This window comes from Podarcis gaigeae (genome assembly GCF_964106915.1).
Source record: "Podarcis gaigeae genome assembly, chromosome: 8".
NCBI classification, from domain to species: domain Eukaryota; kingdom Metazoa; phylum Chordata; class Lepidosauria; order Squamata; family Lacertidae; genus Podarcis; species Podarcis gaigeae.
Genome location: NC_139684.1, coordinates 9,831,317 through 9,853,911, shown reverse-complemented (window position 1 = coordinate 9,853,911; position 22,595 = coordinate 9,831,317). Strand labels below are relative to the sequence as shown.

At 45.4% G+C, this 22,595-nt stretch overlaps 1 protein-coding gene across 3 annotated transcripts in view; it reads left to right on the top strand.

The window, feature by feature from the left end:
* The window catches only part of ATP13A2 (ATPase cation transporting 13A2), a 44,308-nt gene that overhangs the window by 5,631 nt on the left and 16,082 nt on the right, over positions 1-22,595 (top strand). For 2 of the 3 annotated variants that reach the window (XR_014567011.1, XM_083750156.1), the window contains exons 2-15: positions 1,445-1,518; positions 2,952-3,119; positions 4,480-4,538; positions 6,251-6,353; positions 8,744-8,823; positions 9,905-9,982; positions 11,244-11,313; positions 12,908-13,042; positions 13,869-13,935; positions 15,139-15,270; positions 15,384-15,551; positions 18,660-18,770; positions 20,230-20,276; positions 21,787-21,975. Coding sequence is in view for 2 of the 3 variants with exons in the window: in XM_083750156.1 (XP_083606282.1) it covers positions 1,445-1,518; positions 2,952-3,119; positions 4,480-4,538; positions 6,251-6,353; positions 8,744-8,823; positions 9,905-9,982; positions 11,244-11,313; positions 12,908-13,042; positions 13,869-13,935; positions 15,139-15,270; positions 15,384-15,551; positions 18,660-18,770; positions 20,230-20,276; positions 21,787-21,975 (1,481 nt within the window). In the remaining variant the exon portion in view is untranslated. The remainder of the gene's footprint in view (positions 1-1,444; positions 1,519-2,951; positions 3,120-4,479; positions 4,539-6,250; positions 6,354-8,743; positions 8,824-9,904; positions 9,983-11,243; positions 11,314-12,907; positions 13,043-13,868; positions 13,936-15,138; positions 15,271-15,383; positions 15,552-18,659; positions 18,771-20,229; positions 20,277-21,786; positions 21,976-22,595) is intronic. The other variant, XM_083750157.1, reaches the window with a different exon arrangement.

Genomic DNA, 22,595 nt, shown 5'->3' with positions numbered 1-22,595 from the left:
AGAGTCCACGACCAGAAGGAGGAGGAGGAGTACCAGGAGGAATGGATGAAATTTAAAGAATAGTTAAATATGTTAAGATTTGCAAATAGAAATACTTGCAAATACCAGATTGGCTTAGGATTTAAATATGTCATGTTATAGAATAATATGTTTAAAGTTAATATGAAAAGTAAGAAAGATGTTAATTGATTAAGTAAATTTCATGAGAAATTAGTTTTGGAAAACTGTTACAATGATATACTGTATTTTTCGCTCTATAAGATGCACCAGACCATAAGACGCACCTAGTTTTTGGAGGAGGAAAACAAGGGGAAAAAAGATTCTGAATCTCAGAAGCCAGAACAACAAGAGGGATCGCTGCACAGCGACCCCTCTTGCTGTTCTGGCTTCTGGGATAGCTGTGCAGCCTGCATTCGCTCCATAAGACGCACACACATTTCCCCTTACTATTTAGGAGGGGAAAAGTGAGTCTTACAGAGTAAAAAATTCGGTACATTGAAATTCAGCCAGGGGGATTCAAGGAAGTCACTTAGCAATGTTAATAATAGTGGAATAATTATAGTTAGGATTTATGTTTGTTTGTTTGTTTATAAATTTGGAAAATCAATACAAAAATTTGAAAAAAAGAAAAGAAAATGTGGACTAGCATTGGCTTTGCTGCAAGTTCTCTGAGTAACAGAGTGTCTTTGCAAGAGCATAGTATGTGTGATTGGCTGCAAGGGCTTTGCAAGACCTCGGCTGCTCTCCAAGCTAATTGAAATGGGGCTTTCAAGATCTTTGCTCTTCTCCCTGTTCAATCAGACCCACTCATTCTCCTTCATAACTCAATTATTTTACAGCTCTCCTGAGACCTTGGTTCCTTTACCAGGGAGAGGGAGCAGGGGCAGCTTTCAATAAACAAGCAAGCAAGCAAGCAAGCAAAAATTACATACCACTTACCAGAAAGAGAAGGACGCGGGTGGCACTGTGGGTTAAACCACAGAGCCTAGGACTTGCCGATCAGAAGGTCGGTGGTTCAAATTCCCGTGACAGGGTGAGCTCCTGTTGCTCAGTCCCTGCTCCTGCCAACCTAGCAGTTCGAAAGCACCTCAAAGTGCAAGTAGATAAATAGGTACCACTCCGGCGGGAAGGTAAATGGTGTTTCCGTGTGCTGCTCTGGTTCGCCAGAAGCAGCTTAGACATGCTGGCCACATGTCCCGGAAGCTGTACGCTGGCTCTCTCTGCCAATAAAGCGAGATGAGCGCTTCAACCTCAGAGTCGGTCACGACTGGACCTAGTGATCAGGGGTCCCTTTACCCTTTACCTTTACCAGAATGAAAGACCCCAGAGCAGTCCTGGCTGGGATTTCAACCTACTCTTTGGTCCATAGCCACAGCAGGATGAAGCACCTTTATGCCTCTGTCCCGCGTTTAGGAACATGATCTCATTCTCTTTCTGATTGCAGACACCAAGAGGCTGCTGGGAGGCCGGCGACTCGGCTACTGTACCCTCAACCAGAGCCCCCCTAATGCCTGCATGGTAGGTACAGGGTGTGTGTGGGGGGGTGAGGCCTGTCGGTTATGGGAGAGAGAATCAAGGGCAGAGCTCATTTGCCTCTGCTGCGTCATTCTTAAAGGTCCTTAAACCCTGTCTGGAGGCGGTTGGAGGATGGATGGTGGCTAAGAGATTGAGGTTGAATCCTGACAGGACAGAAGTAGTGTTTTTGGGAGACAGGAGGCGGGCGGGTGTGGAGTCTCCCTGGTCCTGAATGGAGTAACTGTGCCCCTGAAGAAGCAGCTGCGCAGCCTGGGAGTCATTTTGGACTCACAGCTGTCCATGGAGGCGCAGGTCAGTTCTGTGTCCAGGGCAGCTGTTTATCAGCTCCATCTGGTATGCAGGCTGAGACCCTACCTGCCCGCAGACTGTCTCGCGAGAGTGGTGCATGCTCTAGTTATATCTCACTTGGACTACTGCAATGCGCTCTATGTGGGGCTACCTCTGAAGGTGACCCAGAAACTACAACTAATCCAGAATGCGGCAGCTAGACTGGTGACTAGGAGCAACCGCTGAGACCACATAACACCAGTCTTGAAAGACCTACACTGGCTCCCAGTATGTTTCTGAGCACAATTCAAAGTGTTGGTGCTGACCTTTAAAGCCCTAAATGGCCTCGGTCCAGTATACCTGAAGGAGCGTCTCTACCTCCATCGTTCTGCCCGGACACTGAGGTCCAGCGCCGAGGGCCTTCTGGCGGTCCCCTCGCTGTGAGAAGCCACATTACAGGGAAGCAGGCAGAGGGCCTTCTCGGTAGTGGCGCCCGCCCTGTGGAACGCCCTCCCACCAGATGTCAAAGAGAAAAATAACTACCAAACTTTTAGAAGACATCTGAAGGCAGCCCTGTTCAGGGAAGCTTTTAATGTTGAATAGGTTATTGTATTTTAGTGTTCTGCTGGAAGCTGCCCAGAGTGGCTAGGGAAACCCAGCCAAATGGGCGGGGTATAAATAAAATATTATTATTATTATTATTATTATTATTATTAATGATCAACAACAAAGTTTCCTGGAAAGCCACGTGGATAAGTGAGGGAAGGAGATGGGGCTGGAACGACTGCAGTATACCTGGTCCTTCCCAAAGGAGGTTTTGTTGCCATGGGAACCGTTTTGCTCTTTTGCCATCAGGCTAGCAACCTGGACAGTCAATTGACATCCCTTCAGATGGCCAGATTTGGCCTGAGGGCCTCCAGCTGCCAACCCTTGTGCTAGGTTGCAGTAGAATTCTTTGTGAGCTGCAATTTAACCAAGATACCATTTAATTGGGCGAGAGAAGTCATTCCCCATCTCAGGAGGAGGATGCTGGGGTCTCTTTCAAATGCACCTTTCCAAATTGCAAGGGTTCCCCCCCTCCTGTGTGTGTGTTTGTGGAGGTCGTAATTGGCATGGGCCTAAAACGCCTGTTTTTGTTCCACCCCCAGGAAGTCACAGGCTACCAAAGCAAAACATGGAAGATCATCCTCTGCCACTTTTTCTCTCTGCTGATGGTGGGAATCCCACTGATAGTTTTCCACTGGAAGCCACACTTCAAAGTCCGGGCCAAATGCAGCCGCTGCCCTCTCCACCAAGCTGACTGGGTGGTCATCCGTGTGAGTGGAATTGGTGGGTGGCGAGGGGAGAAGGCTGGGGAAAGAAGGGGTGGTGCAATGAAGCAGGTGGGCAGGCACACTTTTGCCATCTGTACCCCAAATGTCACATTTTCAGAAATGACCATGGGTCCTGGTTATAGAGGAATTAAATGTATGAATCGCTGTGGACTCAAGTGTGGGCGTAAATAACAAAATAATTGGCTGGGTGCCTAGATTCAAAACATGGGGCTAGCACACAGAAAGCCCCAGCAGAGTTTAAAATCAAGTCACAACTTGTGCAGCAGTACCATGTCAGGAATATAGGTCGTTGGACCCTTTTATCTCATTCGTGATGCTCCCCTCTTTCTACTCCCCTTTCAAGGAACAGACCACACACTAAGTAAGTTTAAAATGTCTTACTTACAGATTCAAAGGTCTGATACATGTGTTGTTCCATGCAGCTTCAAGGAGAACACCAACAAAATACTCTTGAGTAGAAAATACAGAATATGGCTCCAAACATGTGCTCTAAGCTTGGGAGCAAACTTACACATGTTCTCCTTCATTGGTTACATGGTGCAGAAAGAGAGAGAAAGGAAATAGAAAGCTTCATTTCTGAGGGCGCGTGACCTAGTTGAGTCTAGGAACGCAGCTCTATTGTCTTAACCCCTTCATATACTAACTAGCCCTATACTTGCTAGTTATACTTGACTGCAGTTTCCCACACTGGTGGCATGCTGCAGATTGAACCTTTTGTTCCATGGTGAGACGGTAACCTCCTTTTTGAGGGCCACATTTGAAAACAAACCCTGAAGCCTCAAGGCAGGCTTGTCCAAGTCTTGACCCCTCTCCATGCGGAATGTGGCCCTTGAGGGGCTCAACAATTCTGAGCTTCCTTTGAGGGAGTTGTATCCTGCCTTTCAATAAAAAAACCCAAATTTTAAAAGCACAATGAAGCAGATTTAATCCACGCAATTCAAAAATATTCAAAAAGGTACTAAAACCTGTAAAAAAAACCAACATATTACAAGCAATTCTTTGCTGCCTGTCTGGAAACTGAAGAATTTTTTTGTGGGGAGGGGGTATCAACACTCTGTACATGTCCTGTGAGCTGTGTTTGGTTTGGCGAGTTGCAGATTGATGCCCTCCAACGTGGGGTTGGACTAAATGACCTTTGAGGTCCCTTCCAACTCTTCCATTCTATGATTTCAGGTGTCTGGGAGGTTTAAAGCTGCAGGTGTCAAGCCCCCCAGGAAAGAACCGGCTAGCTGTTTGATCAGGATTAGGGCCAGCACCTCAATCCTGTTCTCCTTTCTTTGATTCTGTGAACCAAACTCTTTCCCCACAGCTGAGCCAAGTGCCCTCTGTGCTTCTCTTCCAGGACCAATTTGGGCAGTATTTCACAGCCTGTGTCCGAACAGAGCAGATGGTAGAAGGCAGGTGAGTGGGGCGTTGGGGGCCACTCTCTCCTGGTCTTGAATTTGCAGAAGATATGAATGAATCAGAAAGGGGCTGGGGGACATGCAAACTGTTTGTGGGTCAGAGGTTTGCCCCACAATAAGTGTCCAAACTCTGGGCCTTTGGCCTTGCAAATGAGGACCTGAAACGTATAAATGGCATTGCAGCAACTTCCAGTGGGTTCACCCCACCCTGTAAAAGGCCCTCTCCATAGTGTTAGAAACTCAAATTAGACTATATATCTGACTATATATCTATGGTTGCCACAATGGAATGTCTAGTTCAGGGGTCAGCAAACTTTTTCAGCAGGGGACCAGTCTCCTGTCCCTCAGACCTTGGGGGGGGGGGCTGGACTATATTTTATTTTGGGGGGGAAATGAATGAATTCCTATGCCCCACAAATAACCCAGAGATGCATTTTTTTTTTTTTAAAAAAGGACACATTCTACTCATGTAGAAACACGCTGATTCCTGGTTCGTCCGCGGGCCAGATTTAGAAGGCAATTGGGCCGGATCCGGCCCCCGGGCCTTACTTTGCCTACCCATAGTCAAGTTCTCCCCCCCCCCCCATGCCAGGATATCATCATTTCTATACTGCTTTCTATTTTAAAGAACTAATCTCAAAGTGGTTTAAAACAATCAAGGATAAAACAAATTCACGCGTCAAGGAAAATATTTCAGATCCTTGATTAAGTGACGTTTTGCTTTCCCCAGTTGGCAACCTGGCATCTGTAGGATGTGAAACACAAGAGCAGTCAAGTACAACATTCCTAGAGTGAACATGTTTACACATGGGGAAGGATGTTTGTCCAGCCAGCAGGTAAACTTCCTGTTTCCTTCTGGGCTGGGACAGACTTCCTCTGCATGTGACTAGAGGTGGGTGTGGCCTCACCTGTGCAGGTAATGACAAAAGCACAGGGCAGGGCAGCCATCTCTCACTCTTTCACCACATGCATCGAAGAAACAACATCTACTGAGCCAAAGAGCCCTCTTGGCTTCCAGCCAAGAGAGGACAAAGGGACTGTCTTCTTAAGAGATAGATTCCAAGTGTATGCTACTTCATTAAGCTAAGTCTGCCTTCTGGGATCTGATTGTGAACAGAATGTCAGTAAACTCTTTTTATACTTTTGTAGAAGACTGTGTCGTCTCTTTTATTTTATGAGGGAATAAGGGGAAAATACCAGAACAGTTATTATAGAGGCTTTACCGAGCCTGAGCAAAACGCATCCGTTGCAAACTTAAAATTAAGGGGAATGCTACTCTGCTGAAATTGTGGAACTTGTTAACACAAGTTGGATAAGGATATAATCAGACAATATATCCTCTCCTGCATCCCTGAAAATTCCCACAGCATCCAGAGATCTCCACGTGGTTGCAGTTGGACCCGTGCCAGTTGCAAAACATGCCTGGAGCCTGGCTAATTTCTAACCCTGCCTCTCCATTGAAACCCACCCCCAATGCCTTGTTTACATTGATAACAAGGAGTCCAGATCAAAGTTGATGTCATTCAGCCCATACTGAGAGAGGCACACTCTCTTTTGTTACGACTTTGCATGCTTCAGCATGACTGGGACTTACTCAGGAGAAAATGCATTTGGAGGCTAAACCCTCCTCTTCGAAGAGGATGAGATTCAAACTGAGGTCTAAGCTCTGTGCTGTCTCCTTTGCCTCTTTCCCTCCCTCTTCCTCCAAAGCCTCGAGTATGGAAGAGACGGTGGAGGAGACAGCATCGCTGTGGGTGTGTTTGAGGATGAAGATGAAAGTCGAGACACGATTGGGCTCCATCGGAAAGAGGAGGTCAGTTCAGCCCCTTGCACCCCACGAACCCAGGACCTCTCGGTCTGCCTGACCCAGCTGCATAGGTCCCTGGAAAACCTCCAAGTATCCTCCCACGTTTTCCTGGAACCCCAACCTGCGCCACCTCACAGGCATGCATGTGAGCCAGAGAACTCAGATGGGCTTCCATGTACCTTTAGGTTCTATATTTAAATATGCCCCCACTTTTTATATATATATAATTTTTTATTAGCTTTTTTAACATATCATTTTCAACAGTAATTGAACATACTTTTACATCTTATTCAAATTTTTGACTTCCAATCTTCTGTATTTATACTTCTTCCAATCTTCTGTAAATCTCTGGTCCCGCAGGTTTCAAATCCTTCCTGTCATTTTGTCCAATTCTGCATAGTCCATTCATTTCATCTGCCATTCTTCTTTCATCGGAATTTCTTCCTGTTTCCATTTCTGGGCTAACAATACCCTTGCCGCAGTTGTTGCATATAAAAACAATTTAACATATTGCCTATTCATGTCCTGACCTATAATACCAAGTAAAAATGCTTCTGGTTTTTTTTTAAAAAGGTACAGTATTTTTCGCTCTATAAGACGCACCAGACCATAAGATGCACCTAGCTTTTGGAGGAGGGAAACAAGAAAAAAAACATTCTGAATCTCAGAAGCCAGAACAACAAGAGGGATCACTGCGCAGTGAAAGCAGCAATCCCTCTTGCTGTTCTGGCTTCTGGGATAGCTGCGCAGCCTGCATTCGCTCCATAAGATGCACACACATTTCCCCTTACATTTTAGGAGGGAAAAAGTGTGTCTTATAGAGCAAAAAATATGGTATATTTCAACATCTTTTTCATCTCATTATATATCATTTCCCAAAAGTTCTTTTTTACTTTTTTACATTCCCACCACATATGATAAAATGTTCCTTCTTTTTCTTTACATTTCCAACATTTATTATTTGTCTTATACATTTTAGCTAATTTCACTGGTGTAATACACCATCTATACATCATTAAATATGCCCTTATCTCAGCTTGAACCCTGCAGGGTGGTCTAGTCTGAGAGCGGCAGTGGGGAAGAAGAGAGACTTGCCCAAGGCTGCCGCCTGAGATGCCAAAGACAACCCCAGTGTTAGAAAATGGGATAGAAAAGCTAGGAGCCAAATCAGAATGTCTAGTCGCCTTTTAAAAATATATATAATTTTTTTTGCTGCCGGGTGAATCGGGGAGTCTCAACAGCTGATTCATACGTCAGCATAGCAGCAAAAAAGATGTGTCAGATCAGCCGACTGCAGCCAGGCAGGTGGAGATGCTTCGCGCCAAGGTTTGTGCCTGGACATCTTCATCCAGTCGCAAAAGGCTGTTTGCCAGTTGCAAAATGCAACAGCTGCCCGGCTAATTTCAAACGCTGCTCAGAGCTCCCGGCAGCTGGCAGCCCCTGACTCTTGACCTGCTTTCTCCTCTGTGCCAGTGTATGTGCCCCCTTTGCCCAATCCACCCCCTTTGCATCCATCTCTCTCTTCCGGGTTCCATTCAGAAAAAGGGGAACAATGACATCCCACTCGTACATTGCTAAGGAGACCAGAAGAGCATAAAATGAAGGTTTGTTTTTTTTTAAAAAAATTATTTTATTCCCATAATATACATTCTTTACAACAAGCAACTCCAAAATAAGCAGACAATTCCAAAATAAAATCATGAAGGGGACAGGTTACCCCACATTGGTCTCTGTAGTCACCCCGCCCCCCACCAGGCCTCAAGACTTCAAATTACTTTCTCATTTAGCTTTTCTCACAGATGCTGCTGCATAAGAAAAGCGTTCTTTTTATCAGTGCAAGAAAACTTCAAAAGCTAATGAATGGCCCTGTCAATGCCAAGTAGAAGCAGGCCTGAGAACTGAGTCTTATCTTACCCAGTTGCAGCAAATCTTGGACACGCTGGCACGCAGGCTTCTCAACCCCCTTTCTTCCTGGGAAGGGCGCCAGGGGTCCCAAGACAGGAGTTTCTGTTCATGCTCAGGAAAACTCATGAGGCAGGACTCCTGAGGAGGGGGAGAAAGGGGGGGGGACTGGAGGGAATATATGCTGCGTGCAATGGCTGTAAAAGTTGTGCTTGCTTGTGAATTATCACGCTAGCTCCTTCTGCTACCCGGAAGGCAGAATAAATAGCTCTTTCTCTGGATTAACCCTTCGGTGCCTGTTTGACTCCTTCTTCCCTCCCCGGGCGCAATGCTCTTTCCATCCGTGAGAAAGGCCTAAAAAGGCTACAATCATATGTAACAAAACCATAAGTCTCATGTTTTCATTTACACGGATCTCCTCTCCGGTACCTTTACTTGATATTTCTTGAAGTTTTTAACGGTAGTAGTAAAACATTTAAAAAAAACCTTTTCAGAAGAACGTCCTTCGCTACTACCAGTTTGAAGGTTTGCGCTATATCTGGATTGAGAAGTGGGGTGCCTTCTGCAAGGCCAGGTAAGCCTTCGGGGTGCACTAGGCTGGGACTTTGCACCCCCCCCTTCTGCTGCCAGCAGCCGAAATTGTATAGTTTGTGCAAATTTTCCTCGCCCCAAATTTGATTCCTGCAATTTATATGTGGGACGCGGGTGGCGCTGTGAGTAAAACCTCAGCGCCTAGGACTTGCCGATCGCATGGTCGGCGGTTCGAATCCCCTCGGCGGGGTGCGCCCCCGTCATTCGGTCCCAGCGCCTGCCAACCTAGCAGTTTGAAAGCAAGTAGAGAAATAGGGACCGCTTACCAGCGGGAAGGTAAACGGCGTTCCGTGTGCTGCGCTGGCTCACCAGATGCAGCTTGTCACGCTGGCCACATGACCTGGAAGTGTCTGCGGACAGCGCTGGCTCACGGCCTATAGAGTGAGATGAACGCACAACCCTAGAGTCTGGCAAGACTGGCCCGTACGGGCAGGGGTACCTTTACCTTTACCTTTAGTTTGTTCTAGTTTTTCATTTTGCTTCTAGCATGTTCTGTCCCATGACTGGTTGTTTGCCGTTGGTTGCCAGAAAGCTCTGGAATGTATCCAGCTAAGCAGTACAGTGGTACCTCGGGTTACAGACGCTTCAGCTTACAGACTCCGCTAACCCAGAAATAGTACCTCTGGTTAAGAACTTTGCTTCAGAATGAGAACAGATATCATGCTCCGGCGCCACCACGGCTCCGTGTGCTGCTCTGGCTCGCCAGAAGCGGCTTAGTCATGCTGGCCACATGACCCAGAAGCTGTACGCTGGCTCCCTCGGCCAATAAAGTGAGATGAATGCCACAACTCCAGAGTCGGTCACGCCTGGACTTAATGGTCAGGGGTCCCTTTACCTTTACCACTGTACTTTGATTAGACCCATTGGAATTATAGAACCTAAATTAATGTGTCTTCAAGCGAGTCTGATCTGAGACAGCCAAGCATATAATGCAACCCTCTGTGACATCACAGCAACTTAGCCAATGGAAGCTCAGGGCTCCAAAATAAGGAAATGCCTGTTTTTAACCTGTTGCTGGCAGATACAGGCTGTCTCTTTGTCTCTCTCTTCTGTGTATTTTGCAGTGTGTTGGATGAAAGCTGGACTTTCTCTGATATCCACCTCTCCCTCTGTGGACTAAGCGCTGAAGAGCAAGCTGTCAGGTGAGCATGAGCAGCACTGATGCCTATCAGAAGGTCATAAGGCTGCCCCTAGGTTGCCACCTGTCTTTCGTTTGCCAAGCTTCTCTGATTTTTGCACCACAGAAATCTAGATTTTACTCTTAATTTTGAACAACTGAGGATCCTGTGAAAACAGCAGATTCTGCCAAAAGGTTCAGAGGCTGTTGGTTCAAATGCCCGCATTCTCTCTGTGCTCCCCCACCAGCAATGAAATGAAAGGGATGGTTAGAGGGATCAATTAATAAAGGCTGATTTATCTTGGCTTGAGTAACACTGATTATTTCTTTGAAATCCCTCCTTAAATCTATGAAATAAGCAATTCACACTTAATGCTCTACAGTGGTACCTCGGGTTATATACGCTTCAGGTTACAGACTCCGCTAACCCAGAAATAGTACCTCGGGTTAAGAACTTTGCTTCAGGATAAGAACAGAAATCATGTCTTTTGGCGTGGCGGCAGCAGGAGGCCCCATTAGCTAAAGTGGTGCTTCAGGTTAAGAACAGTTTCAGGTTAAGAACGGACCTCCGGAACGAATTAAGTACTTAACCCGAGGTACCACAGTAATTTAAACACAGGGGCTTTATTTTGCTTTATAGATGTATATTCCACCATGGGGTGGGCGGGGGTGTGTGTGTTGTTGACTCTTATAAAAATGGTTTACAAAATGTCTAAAACTGACACAAGCTGTAGTCACAATAAAACAACAACTAACTGAACATTTGTTGGCACACGCAATAAAACTCAGCAGAAAAAAAAGGCTTTTTAAATTCAGCTGTTTTCAGAGTGTTCAGAATGGGTGCTGTGGTGGATTTCTGCATTTGGAGGGGCTGTTGCCCAAAACCGTTGGATTAAATCTCGCTTTGGGTTTTCCAGCCTTCATAAGATGCAATGCAATGTGTGTGTGTTCTCCGTGAGCGCCAACCCAAGCCGCTACCTCCATCAGAAGGGCTGCAAAATCTATTTGATCTGGTTCTCTGTGGCAAGGCCTGAGCTAGGAAGGGGTGTAGATTAGTTTCTTTTGTTTTGCTCTTCCATGTTTTTTTTTTTTAAAGCAGCTCTTTATATCTCTTTGATGTTGATGTTTTCTTGGGGCCTCTCAGCTCCCCCAGCCAGGTTGGGTTGGCTAGAAATGCAAACAGATGCAACCCTCAGCCCCTGTCACAGAACATCTGGTGATATTATGGATCCTGTGCCAAAACTGACCTGTGCGTTCTCTTCTCTCCTCACTCTCTGCTTGGACAGGAGAAAGATTTATGGGCGGAACCTGATCGATGTACCTGTAAATTCTTACTTCAGGCTGCTGAGAGATGAGGTTTGCCTTTATGGAAATAATAACAACAACAACAACAACAACAATAATAATTTATTAGTTATACCCTGCCCATCTGGCTGGGTTTTCCCACTCTAGGCGGCTTCCAACAAAACACTAAAATACAATAACCTATTGAACATTAAGGGATGCGGGTGGCGCTGTGGGTAAAAGCCTCAGTGCCTAGGACTTGCTGATTGAAAGGTCGGCGGTTCAAATCCCCGTGGCGGGGTGCGCTCCCGTTGCTCGGTCCCAGCGCCTGCCAACCTAGCAGTTCGAAAGCACCCCCGGGTGCAAGTAGATAAATAGGGACCGCTTACTGGCGGGAAGGTAAACGGCGTTTCTGTGTGCTGCGCTGGCTCGCCAGATGCAGCTTTGTCACGCTGGCTACGTGACCCGGAAGTGTCTCCGGACAACACTGGCCCCCGGCCTCTTAAGTGAGATGGGCGCACAGCCCTAGAGTCGGACACGACTGGCCCGTACGGGCAGGGGGGCAGGGGTACCTTTACCTTTATTAAACATTAAAAGCTTCCCTGCCTTCAGATGTCTTCTAAAAGTTTGGTAGTTGTTCTTCTCTTTGACATCTGGTGGGAGGGCATTCCACAGGGCGGGCGCCACTACCAAGAAGGCCCTCTGTCTGGTTCCCTGTAACCTCACTTCTCGCAATGAGGGAACCGCCAGAAGGCCCTCGGCGCTGGACCTCAGTGTCTGGGCAGAACGAGGGAGGTGGAGACGCTCCTTCAGGTATGCTGGACCGAGGCCATTTCACCCTGGTTTGCTGGGCATGGGAAGGGGGAGACCTTTTCCTTCCCTGGGAAAATGGGTCCCTAGACGAGACAAACTGGCAGTGCCCATTTGGATATACCCGTATTTTTCACTCTATAACACGCACCAGACAATAACACGCACATAGTTTTTAGAGGAAGAAATCAAGAAAAAAATATTCTAAACGAAATAGTGGATATATGATTTTTGTGCTTCATGCTGTGGCCACAGACATGTGATCTGACAGTGAGTTTGGAGTAGCCCAATGCAAAAATCCTGAGGATCCATGTGGATCCATGCTTTGTAACCACGGAGGAGTGAAGGAAGGGGAACCATGGATCCTCTGCTCACGACTGCAGCAGATCCCCCCCGCCACCCGCAGGCATTCGCTCCATAACACGCACAGACATTTCCCCTTACTTTATAGGAGGAAAAAAGTGAGTGTTATGGTGCAAAAAATACGGTACTTTTCTGGTTTGGGGGTCATTTGATAGAGAACGGCCTCCCCTGCCCTCACAGAACACACTTCAGTGGGGCAGTGCCCATTTGGATATACTTTTCTGGTTTGGGGGGTCATTTGATAGAGAACGGCCTCCCCTGCCCTCACAGAACAGACTTCAGTGGGGCAGAAGCTTAGGTTTTGAGGAAGCTGAGCTCCAGTGTGGTCCACAAAATGCTTTTAGCTGGGAACCATCTGGGGAGGGTTTCCCCCCGTGCTGACAGCCACCAACTCACAGACTGCCCCCCCCCAGCTTCCTGCAAGTGACCTTGCATCTTCTGATAAAGGTTTTATTAACTCTGCCCTCCCCTTCTGCTGTCCTCCCCACTCCAGGTCTTGAACCCGTTTTACATCTTCCAGATTTTCAGCATCGTCTTGTGGAGCTTTGACGAGTACTATTATTACGCTGCCTGCATCTTCCTCATTTCTGCGGTCTCCATCGGGATCTCTCTCTATGAGACGAGGAAGGTGGGCTCTGCCTCGGTTGCACAAGGGTGGGGTGTGTGTGCCCTTGAGTAGGGTTGCCATATTTCAAATCCGGACACAAAGCGTTGTTGAGCTTCTTTTTGGACAAAGTTTAACTGTAAAGGAGATGAATTTATTTGATCCTATCTATCTACCTCAGGCTATGCTCTATCTTTGTCACCAAACTCCACACTGTATTAATTGATATTGTTTTTAACATTAGTGACCATGTGATGATTTCAGCTTATGAATTTTATTGTTTAATGTTTTTATTTGTAAATTGGGGTACTTTTATAGCTCTGTTTAGAGTACGTAATGTTTTAATAATATAAATCTTTTAAGTCTTTTTTATCAATTCAGTATATTTTCTTTTAATTGTCAAATAATTCTGTGTACTTTGCGGCAGCCTTTGGCTACGTGCAATAAAACTGACTGAGATGTTTTTGAGCTGTTTTTAAGGAAAACCGTTCCCATACATCCAGATTTTCCCAGGCGTCTTGCGGTTTTCTGCCCAGACACTGTCTAGGAAATTCTGGTTGTATGGCAACCCTACAGGCAGCCTCAACCCTCAAGCATAGCCCCCTGCAGTGTGGGGGCTGCCAGGCAGCTTTGAATGCAGCCTCACCCACCAGTGCCTCTCAGGTGTGGTGCTCCAGTGCTGTAGCTTCCTTGGCTACAAATTCCCTTGGCATTCTAATAGGCCGGGCACTTCTTGGGCACGTGGGCAGAGCAGGGGAGGGGACTCCCGTTGAGCTCCAGAGTGAGGTCTGGCGGCTGGTACTAGTTCTGCCCCTCCTGACACTTTTACCGTCACTCTTGGTCCCTGCAGCAAAGCATCACCTTGCAGAAGATGGTGAAGATGGCAGTCAACCTGCAAATCCGCAGAGCCTCCGGAGGTAAGCGAGCAGCCGCTGACAGCTTCCCCCGTCCTTGAGGCTGTTCCCTCTTGGGAAGGGAATTCTCCCATGTTCAGCTCTCTCTCCTTAGCCTTGACCACCCACTTCCTTTGCTCATCTCGCCCCGTAACGAGTTTTGCTGTTCGTTCTGCTTTCCTTGGGTTGCCTCTGTTGTATATTTGGTTGAGTTCCTCATCGCAGAATCATTTCATTCCTCAGCAACCTTTTAATGTGTTGAGTTTGGGTTTTTCCATCTCTTGGGATGACTTCTGGCGGTTCGCTCCCTGCGAGAAGTGAGATTACAGGGAACCAGGCAGAGGGCCTTCTTGGTGGTGGTGCCCGCCCTGTGGAACGCCCTCCCATCAGATGTCAAGGAAATAAACAACTATCTGACTTTTAGAAGACATCTGATGTCAGCCCTGTTTAAGGAAGTTTTAAATGTTTGATGCTTTATCACTTTATTATTATTATTAATTATTATTATTATTATTTCTGTTGGGAGCCGCCCAGAGTGGCAGAGGAAACCCAGCCAGGTATTAATAATAAAAATAATAATAATAATAATGCCAATGGCGAAAAAGCAGGAGTGCACCTGACCTTTCTAGAAATTACCGTATTTTTCACTCTATAGGATGCACCTGACCATAAGACGCACCCAGTTTTAGAGGGGGAGAACAAGAAAAAAAATTCTCTCCCTCTCTGCACAGTGCTCTTCAGCGAAGCAGCAGGACAAACGGAGCCCCTTCCATTTCTCCTCCCGCTTCGCTGAAGGGGCGCTGCGCAGAGAGGGAAAGCTGTGCAGCGCTTCTCCAGCGAAGCAAAGCCTGGAGAACAAGAGGGGTCAGTGTGCACCAACCCCTCTCGCTCTCCAGGCTTCAGCAAAAGCAACGCGCAGCCTCCGGAGGCTTCGGGCGGCTATCCCTGAAGCCAGGAGCTCCTACTGCTTTCCGGAGGCTTTGCCTTGCTTTTGCTGAAGCCATGGAGCCTGTATTCACTCCATAAGATGCACACACATTTCCCCTTAATTTTTGGAGGGGGAAAAGTGCGTCTTATAGAGTGAAAAATACGGTATCCCTTTAGCTCTAGTTGCAGCCTCCCCGCCTGCTTTCCCCCCCTTTTAAAAACTTCTGAGAACTCTTGCCTTATTCCTTCCCGGAGAGGTGTGACCCGTTTTCTCTTTTGGTGGCTGGTGGTGTTGAACAGAGATAGTGACAGTGAGCTCCATGGACCTGGTGCCAGGCGACTGCATTGTCGTGCCCGTGGATGGACTTCAGGTCCCGTGCGATGCCGCCTTGCTGACGGGCGAGTGCCTGGTGAACGAGAGCATGTTGACCGGTGAGGACAGAGCAGGGTGCTGGCTGGGGGGGGGGGGTGAGCTGCTTTAGGGCCTGTCACTGGGCTTGGCTGGGTGTTGGCCATTCATCCTCAGTGGGCCTCTTTCCCTCCAGGCGAGAGCATCCCAGTAATGAAGACCTCTTTGCCCGAAGGCCCACAAGCGACCAGCACCATCTATTCTCCTGAGGAACACAAGCGCCACACGCTGTTCTGCGGAACACAGGTCATCCAGGCAAGACCCTACGTGGGCCCTGAGGTTCTGGCAGTGGTCACTCGCACAGGTCAGCTGAATGAAGCGCAGAGCGGATTTGATTTAAATCAAATCGAATTAAATCAAATTGATTTAAAACACTGTTAGGTTGTGGGTGAACATATCAGACGACACAGCGATTCTTCAAACAGCTCTTGTTTATTCACAGGCCAGAACAGAACTGAACTGAAGGGTTCAGTCAGCCTGCTTATATAGAGCTCCAGTACAACGTAACTGTAACAATTTTCTAAAACTATCCAATCACTGAACGTCACTTTCGATCTCTTATTTGCATAACTAACTACAGTATCCCCCTGCTGGCCCAGGGTGAGAACTTCAGTACATAACAAACACGATTTAAATCACTAGTCAGTAAGACTTGATTTAAATATTTTTTTTACAGGAAGACTCATTCTTGCTGGTATAATGTTAATACAGTCATACCTTGTGTTGCGTTAGGTTCATGTAGCGTCTTTTCAGTTTGCGAACGCGGCAAACCCGGAAGTGTATACTTCTGGGTTTCGGTGCACGCGCAGAAGTGTTCTGTGCGCTTTGCACATGCACAGATGCACTCTATCATTCTCCACACTTGCGCAGAAGCGCCACTCTAGTTGCGGATTTTTCAGAGTGCGAACGGCACCTCTGAACGGATCATGTCCGCAACTATTGGTACCACTGTATTTACAACCAGGTGAAGGTTTCATTTTTGGAACAATAAACAATTTTCAGAGTAGTTTTTACAGTTCTATCAAAAATTACTGATTTGGGTATACTATTAGAAGTACATGGACAGATAATTATGAAATTATTGTGAGGTTTAATAAGTTAACATTTGTTTTTTGTTTTTTTAAATATTTATTAAAGATTTTCTTAATACAATAAAGAAGAAAAAACAAAAGAACAACAAAAAGGAAAAAAAGAAAAAGCACTTGCACCTTATACAAAAAGCATACCACAACCGAATCAATTAGATAATAACCATATTTTCTTCGCTTTTTGGACTTCCTCACATCTCTCGTTCCTGCGTTCCTGGTTTATAAAACTTTAACCAGCAATTTATCACCTTGTTTCGATTCTTATTTTATAATTTTCCAATATTGTGTCCCTAACTTTAGATACTTTTATCCAAACCTTAAATACTTAATTTAGACATAATATTTATCCAAAATTTATCTTTTCTTAAATTTCACTTGTCTTCACTAGCTTAGTGGTGCCATGTTATTTACAATCTTGCATCTTTCTTAACACTCATACAATTTGCAATGTTTTGTAAATAGTCCTTGAATTTCTTCCAGTCCTCTTCCACTGCTTCCTCTCCCAGGTCTCGGATTCTGCCAGTCATTTCTGCTAGTTCCATATAGTCTATCAGTTGCATCTGCCATTCTTCCAGTGTGGGCAAGTCTTGGGTTTTCCAATGTTTGGCGACAAGTATCCTTGCTGCTGTTGTTGCATACATAAAGAATGTTCGGTCCTTCTTTAACACCCTCTGGCCAACAATGCCTAAAAGGAAGGCCTCTGGTTTCTTAGGGAAGGTATACTTGAACACCTTTTTCAACTCATTATATATCATTTCCCAGAAAGCCTTAACTCTAGGGCAAGTCCACCAGAGGTGAAAGAACGTTCCTTCAGTTTCTTTACATTTCCAACATTTATTGTCAGACAGATGATATATTTTTGCAAGCTTGACTGGAGTCATGTACCACCTATATATCATTTTCATAATATTTTCTTTCAAGGCATTACATGCCGTGAACTTCATACCGGTGGTCCATAACCTTTCCCAGTCAGCAAACATGATATTATACCCAATGTCCTGTGCCCATTTTATCATAGCTGATTTAACCGTTTCATCTTGTGTATTCCATTTTAACAGCAAGTTGTACATTCTTGAGAGTACCTTAGTCTTAGGTTCTAACAATTCTGTTTCCAACTTCGATTTTTCCACCTGGAATCCAAATTAAATTTTTATCCAAATTAAAAACCTCTTTAATCTGAACATAATGTAGCCAATCTCGCACTTTATCTTTTAATTTCTCCAAACTCTGCAGCCTCCAATTATCTCCATCTTTTTCTAATATTTCCCAATATTTCGGCCATTTGGCCTCCATATTGAGTCTTTTCTGAGCCTTGGCTTCCATTGGTGATAACCACCTTGGGGTTAATAAGTTAACATTTGGACAACTTTTCTGCTGTACTTTATTGGAAGGAGAAAAACAATCATTTCCTTAATAACAATTTCAACTATTTATTTAACTAAAACAATAACATTATAGCATACGTATCCGTGTTTGTTAACTGATGTGGTTAAACATTTTTTAAAAAAAAAACACACCCTTAGACTTACATTTAAAACTTAAAACAAATGCTTATTTCCTGATGAATAGCCTTTGGACTGTTCTGTAACTTAAATAGAAAACTATATTTAGAAAGATTTTTCCTCCAAAAGCATTTTATATTCATTTATTTATTTAAAGATATAATATTTATTGATTTAAAATATCATCTTACAAATACATTACAAATGGTTACAGCAAAGCATGAAGAAAATAAAAAGAACAAAAAAGAGTTAATAACAAGAAAAGAATATCAGTTATAGCATCATAATAAAAATAAAGCATTTTATTTTAAAAATCCGATCTAAATTTTAAAAAAAAAAGCTGATTTAAATTTAAAAAATCGATTTTTTAAAAATAAAAAACCTGTTTTTTTTATTTTTAAAAAATCGATTTTTATCCACCCTCATGAAGTGGAATGTGCGTCCCATCCCACCCCCAGTTTTAGTCCCTTGGCTGAAGGTGCCGAGCATCTTTTGAACAGCAATCTGCTCAGCTACCCCCTGTGTTCCTGGAGTGCCCTTACTCTCCTGCGGCTGAGATGGCATTTTCTGAAACTGCAGCCTGATGGTCTCTGCCCCCTGCACACTCACAAGGGGGGAAGGCCCCCAGGGCAAAGCGATTCTGAGCCTGCAGTGAGGGCCTCCTGCCTTTGGGTTGGCTCCTCTGCCTGCCAGAGACCTGGAGCCATGGCTGCTGCATTGATCCCTCGAGGTTTGCTGCTGCTGCTGCTGCACTTTGAACATTTCCCTCGACACATTTTGGGGTTCTGCCCACCTCACCCCCTTCCCCTCCTCTCTCGCCAGGCTTCTACACAGCCAAAGGAGACCTCATCAGCTCCATCCTCCACCCCAAGCCACTCAGCTTTCGGTTTTATAAAGACGCATGGAAGTTTGTTGGTTTTCTCACAGTCCTGGGTAAGTTTGTGAAGATGTCAGCCTGCTGTTCTGCAGCCATGGAAAAGGAAAACTTCATAGCCTCAGGGTTCGTGAGGGGGGGGGGGGAATTGAAAACAAAACTGCTAGTGTCATAATGCCACAAATCTATGGTGTGGTTGCCTTAGGAGTCCTGTGTGCTGCTCTGGTCACTGCACCTCACAAAGAATATAATAATAATAATAATAATAATAATAATAATAATAATAATAATAATAATAATATATTTATATCCTGGCCAGAGATGGGCTCAGGGCGGCTAACACCAGTAAAATTACAATAAAAACATAAGCGGGGGGGAACCAATTTAAAATACAGGTCAAAAACACAATTTAAAATGCAGCCTCATTTTAATAGTAGCCCATAGAGCAAAACCATAATGGGAGGGAAACATAAGGGTCAGACTGAGTCCAAAGCAAAGGCCAGGCGGAACAGCTCCATCTTGCGGGCCCTGCGGAAAGATGTCAAGTCCCGCAGGGCCCTAGTCTCTTGTGACAGAGTGTTCCACCAAGTCGGGGCCAGTACTGAAAAGGCCCTGGCCCTAGTTGATACTGTACTGTTGGGAAAGGTTCCGCAAAAGGGCAACTAAAGCAATCAAGGGGGTGAAATGGCTCCCCTATGAGGAATGTTGTGATGTTTGGGGACTTTGTCGTTTAGGGGAAAGGTGAGTAAGAGGTGTTGTGATAGAAATTTATAAAATTATGCACAGCATAGTATTAGGAAATGATACATAATGAATTGAAAAGAATGTTCAAAAGTACTTTCTCAAAAATCAACAACAACACACAACCCAGAGTCCTTTCTGTTGGGGATAATCCAGACTGAAATTTCCAGGTGTCAGAAAAGGTTATTTATGTATGCCACTACTGCGGCCTGTGTTTTGTTAGCCCCAAAATGGAAAACGAGCGAGGTCCGAACCTAAGAAGAATGGCAACTGGAGTTGACGGAATATGTGCAGCTTTCAGACTTAACATATAGAATAAGAGAACAAGAAGAACATACGTTTAGAGAAGACTAGAAAACGTTTCTTGAATACATGGGAAATAGCTGAAAACGCTGGCAGCATTAAGATAAATTCAACAGTGCAAATCAGTTTTGATGGATGCAATAATGGAATACTGAATGGTATGGTTTTTGCTAAATATGCAGGGATTTATGATATGCAAAATGAACCATGGAAAGAGAAGAAGGGAGGTCATTGATATCTTAATGATGTAAAAATGAGTACTTTAAATTGTATAACAGAAAATCTAATAAGAATTATATAAACAAACAAACAAACACATAAATAAATGACAAAATTATGCACAGCATGCAGAAATGTGAATAGGAAAAAGTTTCCCTCCCTCCCATAAAGCTAGAATTCAGGGTTACTGTGAGATTGTTCCCCATTGTGGGCTTGTGACAGTCAAATCTCCTTTCTCTCTCCTTTGTCCTCCAGCGGCTATTGGTACTGGCTACAGCATCTACATCTTGTATCGAAACAAGGTCAGTGAAGTTCCACGGGGGGCGGTGAGGGTTCTTCTGAGCCCCCCACCCTGCACCCCCATCTCCCGAATTGAGAGGTGCTTCTCACAACTTAAGAGAGGTGCACCTGACGGTTGCGCCAGAGCAAGCCACCTTCTGGACCCCACACCCCCTTGCACTTTGTACCCGGCTTTTCCGGCTTGGCTGCCAGGAAAGGCACCCTTTGGGTATTTTGCTTTGCTTGTTTTAGCTGCACTTTTGCTGTGGACCTTAGCCCAGGGAGGGGATTAAGGCAGCTCCCAGGAACTCAGGAAAACCTCCCCAAACATGGGGAGGAGGAGCCACGGGGAATACCAGCCGAGCACAAACAAGCAAGTCGTTGGCTCATTTTGACACAATGTAATAATAATAATAATAATAATAATAATAATAATAATAATAATAATTTATTTATACCCCGCCCATCTGGCTGGGCCTCCTCAGCCACTCTGGGCGGCTTCCAACAAAATATTAAAATACCGTAATACATCACATTAAAAGCTTCCCTAAACAGGGCTGCCTTCAGATGTCTTCTAAAAGTCTGGTAGTTGTTCTTTTTGACATATGGTGGGAGGGCATTCCACAGGGTGGGTGCCACTACCGAGAAGGCCCTCTGCCTGGTTCCCTGTAACTTGGCTTCTCGCAGAAGGCCCTCGACGCTGGACCTCAGTGTCCGGGTAGAACGATGGGGGTGGAGACGCTCCTTCAGATATACTGGACCGAGGCCAGCAGCAAGGCAGTGAAATTTAAAAATTCCAGGGCACCAGGTGAAGGATCCTGGCGTAATGAACCTTTGCAAACCTGGGGAGAGAACCAGGAAGGTAATGAAGAAACGGTACACCACGGAGAGCTCTCCTAGCAAGAGGAAGTGACATCACTTGGGGGGTCACAAAGGCTCGGCAGTGCCTCCAATGACAAGGGGAGACCCTGGGAGGGGTCAAACAGGAAGAGGCGTAACCCCATTCCTAGAGTGTTAATAGGGCTGCCAGTATCGCGCCCAACACTCAGAATTGTTGGTGGTTGAGAATGAGACTCCGCATGGGAAGAATGCTTGGGCATGGGATGGTCCCTGCAAAGGTGTCCCCAGGAGTCCTTCCATCTTGTCTGGCCAATAACACACACACACACACACACACTTCAGAAAGAGGAGAATAGTCTCCTTGGATGTCTCAGAACCAGGCAGCACCCTTTTGTGGAGCAGGGTCAGGCCTCATCCGTGCAGCTGATGTAGCATTTCTGATATTGCAGGGAACCCTTCAGGTGTGGAGAACTTGGCTGCTGGTGAACCATGGGGGCTTCTTGAGGATAGGCTGCGGCTGCAGAAGGCGTTGCCTGCAGAAGGTCGCCGGTTCAATTCCCAGCAGCGTCTCCCAAGTAGGGCTTCCTCTGCCTGGAGGGCCGCTGCTGCCAGCCAGTGTAGGAAGTACTGAGCTAGGTGGCCAAGGGGCTGACCCAGCTTCCCCGTGACTCCCTGCATCCTTCGCCCCAACAGGAAACACTCCGGCAGATCATTCTGCGTGCCCTGGATGTTGTGACGGTGATTGTGCCCCCGGCCTTGCCGGCTGCCATGACGGTGGGCACCATTTATGCCCAGAACAGGCTGAAACAGCAAGGGATCTTCTGCATCAGCCCCCCACGGATCAACCTCTGTGGGAAGGTGCGCCTGGTCTGCTTTGATAAGGTGAGGGTCCTAGGGCAGGGTGTGAGTGGGCTGCTTTTTTTTTTTTAATGAATATTTATTGGCATTTTCAAGAAACATATAAGAACAAAAACAAAAATAAACAACGAAAAAATAACAAAAAATACAAAAATCCAAAACTTAAAACTTAAGACAAAACAATTAAAAAGACATAAAATTTCAATTACTTATTTTCTCTTAACTTGTTTCTCAGACCTCCTCACGCCTCCCCTTCTTGTATTCCAATTTAAATTATCAATTCAGCAAGTCCTTAACTTATTTCTCCACTTTAACTTAATGATTTATTCCAACATGCTGTTATTTTACTTTCCTTCTTTCTTCCCTTTCCTCAATTTATTTTCGCAAACCTTATTTTTAGTTAATTTGACAACCAGTTTTAACTTATCCACTTTTACACATCAATACTTATACTTCATTACTTATTCTTAAACCTTTTTCCTAAAGTCGACCAAAATTTCTCTTCCACGATTTTCCCAATTTCCATACAAATAGCAAAACAAGATAAATACAAAGCAAATTATATTTATATACCCTTTGGATTCCCAAACTCCACCCACCCTTTTCCCGGTTTCAGTCCCCAACGAATGTCCATCAGTCTCTAT